Source organism: Elephantulus edwardii, unplaced genomic scaffold (genome assembly GCF_000299155.1).
Source record: "Elephantulus edwardii isolate Elephantulus edwardi_28Jun2011 unplaced genomic scaffold, EleEdw1.0 scaffold00121, whole genome shotgun sequence".
Taxonomy (NCBI): Eukaryota; Metazoa; Chordata; class Mammalia; order Macroscelidea; family Macroscelididae; genus Elephantulus; species Elephantulus edwardii.
In genome coordinates this window covers 5,812,658-5,824,652 of record NW_006399871.1, presented here as the reverse complement: position 1 = coordinate 5,824,652, position 11,995 = coordinate 5,812,658, and the positions used below count along the sequence as shown (strand labels likewise).

General features: G+C 44.6%; 1 protein-coding gene across 1 annotated transcript in view; it reads left to right on the top strand.

Moving 5' to 3' along the window:
• The first annotated feature begins 9,780 nt into the window (after positions 1-9,780).
• ZKSCAN7 (zinc finger with KRAB and SCAN domains 7) overlaps positions 9,781-11,995 on the top strand; it is a 14,347-nt gene continuing 12,132 nt past the window's right edge. Inside the window, exon 1 of the mRNA XM_006892978.1 lies at positions 9,781-10,140. Coding sequence (XP_006893040.1) covers positions 9,910-10,140 — 231 coding nt within the window. The 5' untranslated portion in view covers positions 9,781-9,909. The remainder of the gene's footprint in view (positions 10,141-11,995) is intronic.

Sequence of the window (11,995 nt, the reverse complement as noted above, 5' to 3'; positions counted from 1 at the left end):
TATCTCAGTCGTGAGGCAGGAGAAGGTCCAAAAAGAAGTAAGGGATTTACCCAAACAAGTCAGTGGCAAAATTTAGATGTCAGGTGTCTGGCAAGAAGTTGGTGTTGAAAAGAATAAGAAAGGCTCCCCGTACAGGCCACTAAAATGCTAGGCCAACAAAATGCTGGGTCGAGTGGCGTCTTAGAGTGAGAAAGAGTGAAAGCAGCAAGGAAGTAAAGGGTTTATGTTCTCTCCAAAAGAGGAGAGGGTTAAGGTTTTTCAACCCACACAGGAGAGTACTCACCTTTCTCTCCAGAAGCTAATCCAGAAGGTAGATTATCATAAAAGTAATAATCCCGCAGCTCACATTATCACAGCATGAAAGAAACTGAAGCTCTTGAGAATGTTCCTGGTGGCTTGTTTGTATCCACTCCCTTATTGTTCTCCCTAACTACTGCTGATAAAATCTATTGCCCAACAATGACAGCTAATTCGAAATAACAATCATCTTCTATTTCCAGAGGCACTGGGGAGTATTCCAGAAACGAACTGAGCCTCCCCTGTGGAAACCTAACCAGCACCCTGCCCTTCTTCTCAAATGACACTCCAGAACCTTCTGTCTCTGGCTGGTCTTTACCAGGCTTTGGACGATTGTGTTTTCCTCATAATGTTTTTATATAGTTTCTTCTACGCTTCTCTGAATAATAAACTGTTTACAATATTTGCATAATTCCTGTACTGGAAAAAGAAATAAAAATGGTGATTTATACCTTGTCTTTTTCCTCAGCCATATCATCATGTCAATTGTTTGGTTACATCACTAAATTCTTTTGAAAAGTATTTTTCCCCAGGGCCTTGAAATGACCCTCCCATGTTCACATCATCCATTAACCTGAGTGTGTGCGGTGAAGAGATAAGAGGGGGGGTTGGAATTATTGCAGTAGGAATAAAAGAAGAAATAATTTTACATGAATTCTGCAGTAAGTCTGTGTCAGAAATGTAGGCTTGAAGAGCAAAGGCTTGACTCTTCATAGGGACCTGAACAGGTGCAAAGCTCTATTTAAAAAAAGTCTGTTGTTGTTCGTATTGTTGAGTCAGAACTGACCGACCGTTGGTTACAGCCATTCTGGTTCTTTTACTATTATTATGGTGCTTTTTTTAAAAAAAAAGTTACATATACCAACAGGTAAATAACTCCTTCCTTGAATATCACGTGTGTACTCACTTTCTGTCCCTAGCCTCATGGACCATACACAGCCTGCAGCAACTCAAAGGGTTAAGTCCTGGCTCTTCAAGACCTGCTCTGGCCCTAAGGTCAGAAACTCACTCAAGTTGTTAGTATTTTAAATATTAGCCTCAGGAGGAGAAAGATTTTCAGAGCACTTTCCCTTGTCTCTGCTGGCTACAAGGAAGTTATTAAAGGGGCAAATCATATCTCTCCAGCCCTGCAAGTCCTATAGGTGGAATGAGACCAGGTGAGAGGGTAGCTCCTTCAGGCCCCTATCCACATTGGACCCTTACCCTGTTCTTAGTTTCAGGAGGAAGAATTTTGGTAGATTGGCCAGGTGTAGAGCAATGAATGATGAGGTAGATTCACAAGTTTGTGTGCCTAAAAGTTGGAGCCAACCCATAGCTGACCCTCCAGCAGGGTTTCAGAGGCTCCAGCAGGTTTTAAGAGGCAGTTAATTGCATGGAAGGAGATTGCCCATCCCTTTCCATCAGAGTGGCTGGTGGCCTCGAACCCCGGGCCTTCGGGATTGCAGCACAGCTTCTTGCCACTAGGCCACCAGACACCTGCTAGGTGTCATCAAATAAACAGTTGATGTTAGAGGGCAAGTAACTGTGCTCTATGTGCATGGGATGCAGGAGAGGGCTAGGGAAGGAGATGAATGTGTCCCAAGGCATGGTCTTCTCCCTGGTCTGGTTCTGGTTACCAGCTTTCGGGACCAGCAGAAAGTATAGCTTCTACTGTGTGTTTTCCCACCAAGATGTTAATGGAGCTAGAAGTATAGAAAAGCAGGAAGATGTAGAAGCTGTAAATGCATTGCTGGGGGGTGGGGGTTGAACATAGCAAGCTGAAAGAAGACTTGTACAAGGTATAATGGGAAGAGCAGAGAAGTTGTTGACAGGAACCTGTTCTTGAATATACACTTAACACTTCATGTATGATCAGCAATCAGTGGAAAATATGCAGAAAATTGATAAAAATACAGTCAGGATGCCTCAATTGTTCCTTCCAAAATCAGGAGACTGATTGGAGGGAGTCGTTAAAAATTAAGTGAATGGATACAGTCAAAGAGTCTGAGCGTTTCTTTCATGAACAAGTAAATCTATGAAGAATTCTGACAGGGAGTCCAATAAAATATGTCAGCTCTATCTCCTGACAGTCTATGAGGCATATAGATCAGAATCAAGGCCTGGGGTAACCTATGTGACATTTGATTATTGTTGGGAGAAAGTTACAGTCCCAAAGGCTTTCTAGTTTTAACCATATCCAGGTTAATGTTTCATGGGTAGTAAAATATGTGTGTTATTTTAGATATGAGGAGTAACCATAAGAATTCAAATACACTGTCATCAGGTTGATCCAAGTTCCTGGTAAGCTCCATGAGGTTTCAAAGACTGTGTCATCTTTATCCCTCAGAGAAGACGGTAAGCTTGAACTGCTGATCTTTCACTTAACAGCCCACTACTTAACCTATTATGACACCAAGTCTTCTTGGCATAATGAGTAGTGGATAGTAAAGTGGGCAGTGGATGAAGGCTAAAGGATAAAGGATAAGGGATAAAGGCTCACATAAAGATGACAAAAGAAGGGCTGTAACTCACAGGTGAAACCACAATCTGAAGGAAGCAGTTGGTCTAGCAATGCATGGAGAAATAACAAAGTGCATTTTTTTTCCAAGTAAGTCCACACACCTTTGATACTCTATCATCCAGCAAACCCAAACTCACCACTGTCGAGTTGAAAGCGTCTCACAGCTGACCCTCCAGAAGCTTTGCAGAGGCTGTAAATCACACAGGAGATCACACATCATTTTCTCTTGGAGTGAATGGTGGATTTGAACCAAATGAGAGGTTCAGTCAGTCTTTGGATTAGCGATGTAACTCCCTACTGACTAAGTCACTGCAGCTCAATTTTCCTCCCCATCCCTTCTAACAATTGGAGGAAGGCAGAAATCATGACGCATAACTTCCAAGAGCAGGTTATAAAAAGGAGCAGGAGGGAGTGCTGGGGGTGCTGCCTCAGGGAGAGAAGCAGACTTCCCCTGTGCCAATCCACACACAGCTTCTGGGTCCTCTGAACAAGTCTCTTTCTGACTTACAGCAACCCTTCCTGAACAACAGTTTCTCCTCAAGTACTTTTCCTAGGCCAGTTTATTGCTGTCAATTACTCTTGGAGCAGCATTTCTCTCGGATGGGAGGCATCCAAGATAAGGACACGACTAGCTATATGATGAATGAGGAGGCAGCGTACCTCATTACCCCAACTCCGACCCCAACTAACCCGGCAGTTCACATTCCAGAAGGGAGTTCACAACAAAGGGTCATTTCACCTCTGTCAAATGAACACACCATAAACATTTTCTTTTCAGAAATGTGGCTGGCTTTGCTCAGAATGTTATTGTTCCATTGTACTGCTTATCTCTTCAACCTGTTCCCCTCCCCTAGTGCCTAACATTGTGCACGCCTCCATGGAAAGCAAAATCTCTGTATCAGCACCCCTAACATTCAAGGGAGGTAGTGGTGGTTTAGTGGTGGAATTCTCTCCTTCCATGAAGGAAACCTGGGTTCAATTCCGAGCTAGTGCATTGCAATTACAGTAACCACTTTTCTTTTTTAAACAGTTGATTTTTAAAAATTTTTTATTTTATTATTTTTGTGTGAGTGTACCGTCAAATCAGATCTGACTGGTACAGGAGAAGATTGTCCCTCCTTCCCCGGCAGAGCATCTGGTGGATTTGAACCATGCACCTCTGGGATTGTAGTTGCAGCTCCTTGCCACTAGGCCACCAGAGTACAGTAACCACTTTTATGTTGTTGTTGAGCACCATCAGATCAGAACCAACCCAAAGCTGACCCTCCAGGGGGTTTTCAAAAGCAGTAAATCACACAGAAGGATATTGCCCTTCTTTCTCCCATGGTGTGTAGCTGGTGGATTCAAACTGTGCGCCTTTGGGATTGCAGCACAGCTTCTAACCAGTAGACAGTTTGTTACCACGTTTTTAAGTAAGAGAAAAATTAGAAATGTACCTGAAGCACCTGCTGCAGAGGTTCAAGGACTGCAGCCTACAATATGGATTGAGGTTCAATGTCAAGAAGACAAAGATTCTCACCACTGGACCAATTGGCAGCATCAGGATGGATGGTGAAGAGACTGAGATTGTACACAGCTTTAGTTTGCTTGGCTCCACAGTCAACAGTCTTGGCACCATCAGCCAGGAAATTAAAAGACACATTGCCATGGGAAAGTCTGCTGTTAGGGACCTCTCCAAAGTACTGAAGAACAATCGTGTCTCTCTGGAGACTAAGGTGCGTCTGATACAGGCCATGGTCTTTGCAATCACTTGTTATGCATCAGAGAGTTGGACAATGACTAGGGAGGATAGAAGGAGAATTGATGCCTTTGAGCTGTGGTGCTGGAGAAGAGTATTGAGAGTACCGTGGACTGCTAGGAAAACAAACAGATTCGTCCTGGAAAGGGTTAAACTGGGTGGCTCCTTGGAGGCAAGGATTCTGAGGCTCCATCTAACATACTTTGGACATGTTGTGAGGAGAGACCGGTCCTTGGAGAAGGACATCATGCTTGGGAGGGTGGAGGGACAGCGCAGGATGGGAAGGCCCTCTATGAGGTGGATTGATTCAGTGACTGGGATAATTGGGATGGGAGTGTCAGAGACAGTGCGATTGGCACAGGACAGAGCAGAGTTTAGGGCTGTTGTTCATAGGGTCGCTATGAGTCGCAAGAGACTCAATGACACATAACAACAACAACAAGGGAAGCTGACTGGAGGTTTCATAGACTCAGGCCAAGGTTGTGACTGAGTCTGCAGACACCTCATGGCCCCATGCATCATGGAAGATAAAGAAAACACACACATACAACTCAGGTTGGGTAGTGGATAGCAGTAGCCAGGAAGACAGAAATACAGTCCATTAGAGAAAGGACATAGGACCCCGGTGAGCATGTATGAGTGCCCATAGGCTCTACTAGTGTCTTCACTTCAGGAGTCTCAGAATAGCATTTGAAGTGCTCAATGTTCAAACTCAATGACAGCCCTGATGTAAAACTCAACTTGGCAGAAATCAGAGTCTCCTCACCTACCTCAATCTTTAGCTCTCAAGGTCCCCTTGATATAGTTTGAATCAAACACAGGCCACTTCATCTCACAGTCCTTCAGATAAAAGAGTTCATAAAGGACCATAAAGCATCTTTCTCTTTGGATAGAAAAATTACCCAGTATTGGTCAGGTAGAGGATACCTCTTCTGATCCTTTGAGGACTCTGGCATGTTTTTCATGCATTGATCATAAACTTCACACGACCATAAGCCATCAGGATATTTTTGGTGTTGTTGACAATCGCTGAGAGTGATTCTTTTTGTTTGTTTTACATTGTAATTTTAACAAAAGTTCACGGAAAACCTGTATTTTCATTCATTCATGGTTGCACATTTTCCTCCCTATTACCCTCCAGTTCACTTTATTTTTTTATTATTAATTTTAATGAAAGTTTACAGAGACTTTGGATTTCCATTCATTCATTGTTGCACTTTTCTCCCTGCCCACCCTTCCCCCCCTAGTTTGCTCTTCTCTTTGAAAAGTAAAAGAAAAATTATTTCATTGTTATATAATACCTCTGCCCCCCAGCCAATTCCACTATGCAGCCTTCATTCTGGACTCCTGTCATGACAATAAAACCTAATCACATATCCCTTTTAAACAGTTCTCTTCCTCATCTGTTTCAATGCACTATACATAATTTATCCCATCTTTCTTAGTCTCCACCCAACCCAGATGTCAGTCCCATTTTACAACAGTGGCGTTATGCAGTATTTGCCCTTTTGTAAGTAAGATATTTCACTCAGCATAGTGTCTTCCACGATCACCCATTTTGCATAATATTTCATGAGTTCCTTGTTTTTCAGTGCAGCATATTATTCCATTGTGTGGATATACCATAGATTCTCTGTCCATTTGTTTGTTGCTGGATACTTGGGTTGTCTCCAGCTCTTTGCTATTGTGAATACATTGGGAATGTTGTCAGGAATGGTGAGTCCTTGGAAAAAGACATACTGAGAAAGGCAGAGAGTCAGTGAAGGGAAGGAAGACCCTCAAGGAGACGGATGAGCATAGTGACTGTAACAATGGACTTGGAGGAAATAGAGAAGATAGTTTAGGATTGGGTAAGATTCAGATCTGCTGTTCATAGAGTGACTATGAGTGGTAATTGAATCAAAGTCACCTAACAATAAAACTAAATGTACACCATTCATAAATCCTATTCACTCTCCTTCCAGACTATGTGGAAAATCCACTCATGTCTTTTCATCTCTACAACACCATGTTCTTTGCCCTGTCTTGGCTCAAGTGCATTCCTGCAATGGTGCTCCAATGAGCCTCCTTGCTTTTCCTCCTGCTCCTATAACCATTTCCCTCACTCCCCCATCAATGCCTTCACTTGTCTTTAAATCTTTTGAGGATCAGGCCCTGCCTACCCTTGGCAGCATCTCTCACTCAGTCACAGTGGACGCCCTACTGTTACTTGAACAATAAAGTCAATTACATCTTAGGACCTTTGTACCTTAGGACCATTCAAAGTGCCTGGTACACGTCTCCTCCTTTCATTGTGGATTCTGCAACTTCTTCTAACTCGATTTCCAATGTAAGTGGAATCCTACCCTGACCACCCAACCATTCACTAGAAATTCAGTCTGTTTTATATCTATACAGAGTACTGATTTGCTTATATATTTATTTGCCTTTCTCCACAAGGCCAGGCCAATAAGAGCCCCAATCAATCCAAGGACACCCAGGCTTAGTTTGGTTTTGTCCAGTAGAGGGCGCTACTACCTTTTGCATGACTATTTTCAGCACCAAGGATAGCTCCTGGACCAGAGTAATGAGACATCCTTAACTCCATCATCAAGTCCTCTGCCCTTTACCTATGACCATCACTCTCTGAATCTGTACCTCCAGGGCTTGCTCAAATAGGTTACCAGCAAGGATATCCTTTACACCCTGTTCTTCACAATAAAGCATTAACAGTGCAGTGCCTCCCAAAGATTAGTGATCTTTGCAACCTGTGAATTGCAACATATTTTGTTCCCGTAGCTTCTTCTCTAAGAGCCTCTCATTGGATACCAGCACTCCAGGACTGAATGACCATACACATCACGATTCCTGGGCCTGCTGCTTCTTTAATAAGGTTATGCCTGTTGAGACTCATGCTGTGTAAAAGTGACTTCAGCTAAGGGATATCTCTGTATTACTTCGGTCAGTATTTATTGTCCTGTGAGGTTATCCAACTGCTACCCACTTTTCAAATGAGAAAACTGACTGCTAGAGGCCAGTATCTTTCCCATGATCACTGAAAAGGGAAAGGGCAGAGAAGCGGTGAGTGTGGGTTGCCTGGACACTGAAGTGCCTTGACGTGAGTGTGGGCACACAAATCCCGCCCTGCGCCCTCACCCTGATTGGTGGAAGCCTGGTTCCCCGCCTCCCCGGTGTTGCGCATGCGCCCCCTTCCGCCACCCGGACTTCCGCGAGGCAGACAGGAAGTGGGGGGGCTGAGCCACTTCCGGTTTGGGCATTGATTTTGTTTCTGTTTCTGTTTGCGCGGTGTCTACCTTCATTACGAAGGCTTTGCAGTCTAGGGTCCGTCCTGGGCAGTTTGGGCCTGGGGAGCCAGGCTTGTCGCCCTCAGGCCCCAGACCCTGCGACCCGGAGCTCGGGTCACCGGCCTGCGCTCCGTCCCGTGGCCCGCCTTCCCGGATGCGCTGAAGTCGCCGGACGCCCAGCACTTCTGGTCGGCTTCTCTGACCCCCGTGCCGGTCACGGAGCCTGGCACCTGCGGGCACAGCGATGAACAGGGCCCACGTGTTCAGGTGAGGGGCGCCCCGCTGGCCTGTTTACAGTAGCTAGACGTTTTGTCAAACTTAAGCGGAGAGACGATAGATACACGAATCATCCGAAGCGGGTCAGACGCAGTTCGTGGAATTCCAAACACAAAGGGAGACATGAGAACGCAAGAATCCAGAAGAGATGAGCTGCAGAGCTTCGGAAAAGAAAGGAATTAGGAAAATGGCCAGAACTTGAGCCGTTTGTGTGCGAGATCTTGGTTTTAAAAGAACTTGAAGCTCAGAAGGCGTTTGCCCGGGGATCTGGAATGCATGCAGTTGAAGCAAACCGCCAGTGCCCCAGTACTGGGTTTCAAACAGGATGAAAGTTTCTCCCCCCACTTCAGAGAAAGCTGCATAAAAATTTCAGCTCTGCAGTTGGTTAGAATAATAAACGTTGGTAGAATCAAATTGGGGAGGGGGAATCTCTCAGATACATGAGCACATTTTATGAACAGAGAGGCAGAAAGCTTCGGAAATCCTTAACATGATTTTCATTTCTTCATCTACTAAGTATGTGCTTCCTTGTGTCACATATGGAGTCCACAGTTAATTGGAAGCCTGTTTATGGATCCTTCCAGAAATCACAGGGGACACCCATTCCAATCACAAACAGTTACACTGTGAGGAGTGCTCTAGTAGATTTCAGCGATAAAGGAAATAGGTGATCTCTGAGTTGATGGAATCCCCCTCTTAAGCCTGTAAGATAGGGAGCAGTTACTTTGGTTGAAGAAGTTCCAGCATTTTCTGACTTAACTGATGCCTCACCATCTGGCAGTTCATAAACGTGTGCAGGGTAAACTATGCAAAATGTCCTGGTGTGAGAGAGGAACTGTCTACTCTGCAGAAGAGCCACCAAGGGGAAAAGCATTTGTTTAGGCTCATGAAAAATAAGGAGTTTGCAGAAGCTAAAGGAAGTTTCCAAATCAAGAAAGAGTGCTAGTAATGTCTCGTGAGCTTCTGTCTCCAAACTTTATTGTGCATTTCTATTAGCAAAAGAGTTTTTTAACCTGAGTTCAAGTTTGCATTTGTGATGTAAAGGTCTGTGGTTAGGTGCCAGGGAATTGGTTGCAACTTGGCACCTCTGTGCACAGCAGAAGGAAACACATAGTCGTAGATCACAAATTTCAGGAGTTAATAAATCACTCTAAAGAAAAGTCCAGAAAGCAGGAAAGAAATATAAACACGCAGTATTTTTTTGTCTTTTGCTCCCTTTGATCTCACAGACCCCACACGGAAGATCATTAATGTCTTCTTTAAGTACTTGAGTGTGGAGCTGGGAGGCGGGGTTGAAAACTTTGTGACGAGCTACAAATACCAGGCACAGACAATGTAGGACTTTTCCTGTAGGTGATAGGAGCTGCGGAAAGTTTAAGAAGGGATCTGATTTGCAGAGATTGGTTGTATTCTCTGCTCTACCCCGACTCACCCCCACCTTAGCTTTTTAACTATATATAAGGTCTGTTAGCTTAAGACGCTTTAAGGACTCTGATTGCTCTTCTGCTATTTTTACAGGTGACACTTCTGTCCCCTTCCTCTCCACAACTGGGGAAAACAACTCCTAAGACCGGAATTACAGACTGGCATTTTAATCAAATAGACTTCAGCTGGAACAAATTATGATGCACTCTGAAGGGAGGGCAACTTTGGATCTCACCTCAATGGGTCCAGTAATGCAGAAACAGGAGGGGTGCCTGACCGTGAAGCAAGAGCCGGGGGGCCAGACTGGAGGACAGAGCTGCGGTCTCCAGAACCACCCTCCCGTCTGTGAGATCTTCCGGCTGCACTTCAGGCAGTTGTGTTACCACGAGATGTCCGGGCCCCAGGAGGCTTTGCGCCGCCTCCGGGAGCTGTGCCGCTGGTGGCTGATGCCAGAGGTGCACACCAAGGAGCAGATCCTGGAGCTGCTGGTGCTCGAGCAGTTCCTGAGCATCCTTCCCAGGGAGCTCCGGTCCTGGGTGCAGCTGCGTCACCCCAGGAGTGGGGAGGAAGCCGTGGCTGTGGTGGAGGATTTCCAGAGACACTTCAGAGGACCAGGAGAGGTGAGCCCTTGAGTCTAGAAAGGCATTTGGGACCACTCCTGTAGTGCTTGAGTCAGCAGAGAATAGGCATTTCAAAGGCTTCGGGCTGGTTTTTGCCTTTAGGGTTCCAGAGCTAAGGCAGGGAGGTGAGCTCTTTAATAAAGGAAGGAGTCCCCAAATGTCTCAGCACGGGTGACTCAGTAGGGCAAATCCAGCAAGGTTTATAGAAAGAGAAGTTCTTTTTGCTTTATGCTAAGCTATAGAGATGTCAGGGCAGACAAACTTGTAAGTACGATTGAGGATTTCTACTCCAGCTGCTGGCAAAAGTAACAGCAGAATTTAGGTGACCTGGTGGTGTAGTCTTTAGGGATTTATTCAGCAGTACATTGCCACTCTATGAGAGAAAGTACTGGTGATCTGCTTCTCTAAAGGTTGCAGCTTTCAAAGCCCTAAGGGGAAGAGCTACTTTGGTGGTAAACGCAGAGAGCTAAATATTAAAAATCTGTGAGGTAATTTTGAGGTCTCTAAAGATTGGTGCTTTTTTATTTGACATTTTTATGTTATTGGGAGAGGTGGTACATACTAAAAATGGGGTTTGTAGATGACCCTGTGCTCTCACACAATGCCAAGAGGAAGTCAGTCAGCAGATATTAACTGAATACCCACATTAAGCTAGGCATTAGCTCGAAGAACTAGTGATCACTACAGAGTTCTTGTCCTCAAACTGTGGTGGTCAAAAATGGTAAAAATAATTTAAAGACTAATATGTTTTAGTTGTTGTGTTGTTGTGTGCTGTCAAGTTGGAACCAACAGGTAGCTGACCCTCTGGTGAGTTTTCAGAGACATTTAATCGCAGGGGAGGAGATTGACCACATCCTCCTCTCACAGTGCAGCTGATAACCTTGAACCACATGCCTTCAGAATTGCAGTGTAGCTTCTTGCCGCTGGGCTACCAGAGCTCCTTATTTAGAAAATCTAATTGGACAATTTGAGGTCGAGTGACTGTCCATGTGGAATGACTGTCCATGTGTCGCTAGTGTGGTCAGGGAAGACTGCGCTGAGGAAAAGATCATTTTCCCCGAGAGAAGTTGGCAAAACCATTTTGTTCTGTAACCAATTTCTACTTTCAGTTTCATTAGCACTGTTTGTATTAGTACTGTTTGTCTATGTACACGGACATTGTTTTTAACTTTTTATTGTCCTTTTTTAAACGTTTTATTGTGCTTTAGGTAAAAGTTGGCAGAGTAAATTAGTTTCTCTTTGAAAAACTGATACATGCTTTTGTTTTGAGACATTAGTTGGAATCCACTGGATATAACAGTACTCTTCCATTTCCTCTGGATTCACTACTTTCTCTCCTCCATCCTTTCTGCCCCTTCCTGCCTCCTGAACTTTGGTTTTGGACCCCCCTTAGGTTGCATATGATCGATGGCTTTGAGGAGCACGTTCCTCCCGGGTGTTGCTCTTCATATGATAGGCCTGTGGTTTGCCTGAAAGCGGATATCCATCTTCAGGAGTGAATTCAGTTTCAGACTTGAAGACTGTCTCCTCAGGGCTTCCATTTGTATCCTGCCTCCAAGTAAACCTGGTCTCCTTTAGGATTTTGAATTTTGTGCCGCATTTTTCTCTCATTCTGACCACGACCTTCTACTGGTGTCATTCTGCTCAGAGTTGTCAGTAGTGGCTGCTGGACATCACCTGACTCTTTTGGTCTCAGACCAGTGGAGGCTGAGGTTCATGTGTCCATTTGTCCTTCTTTGTTTATTATTATTATTAAATTTTATTAGTTTCAATGAACATTCACAGGGATTCTGGGCTTTCACTCCATTGCTGCACCATTCTCTCCACCCTCCTCCCCAGTTTGTTCTTCTTCCCC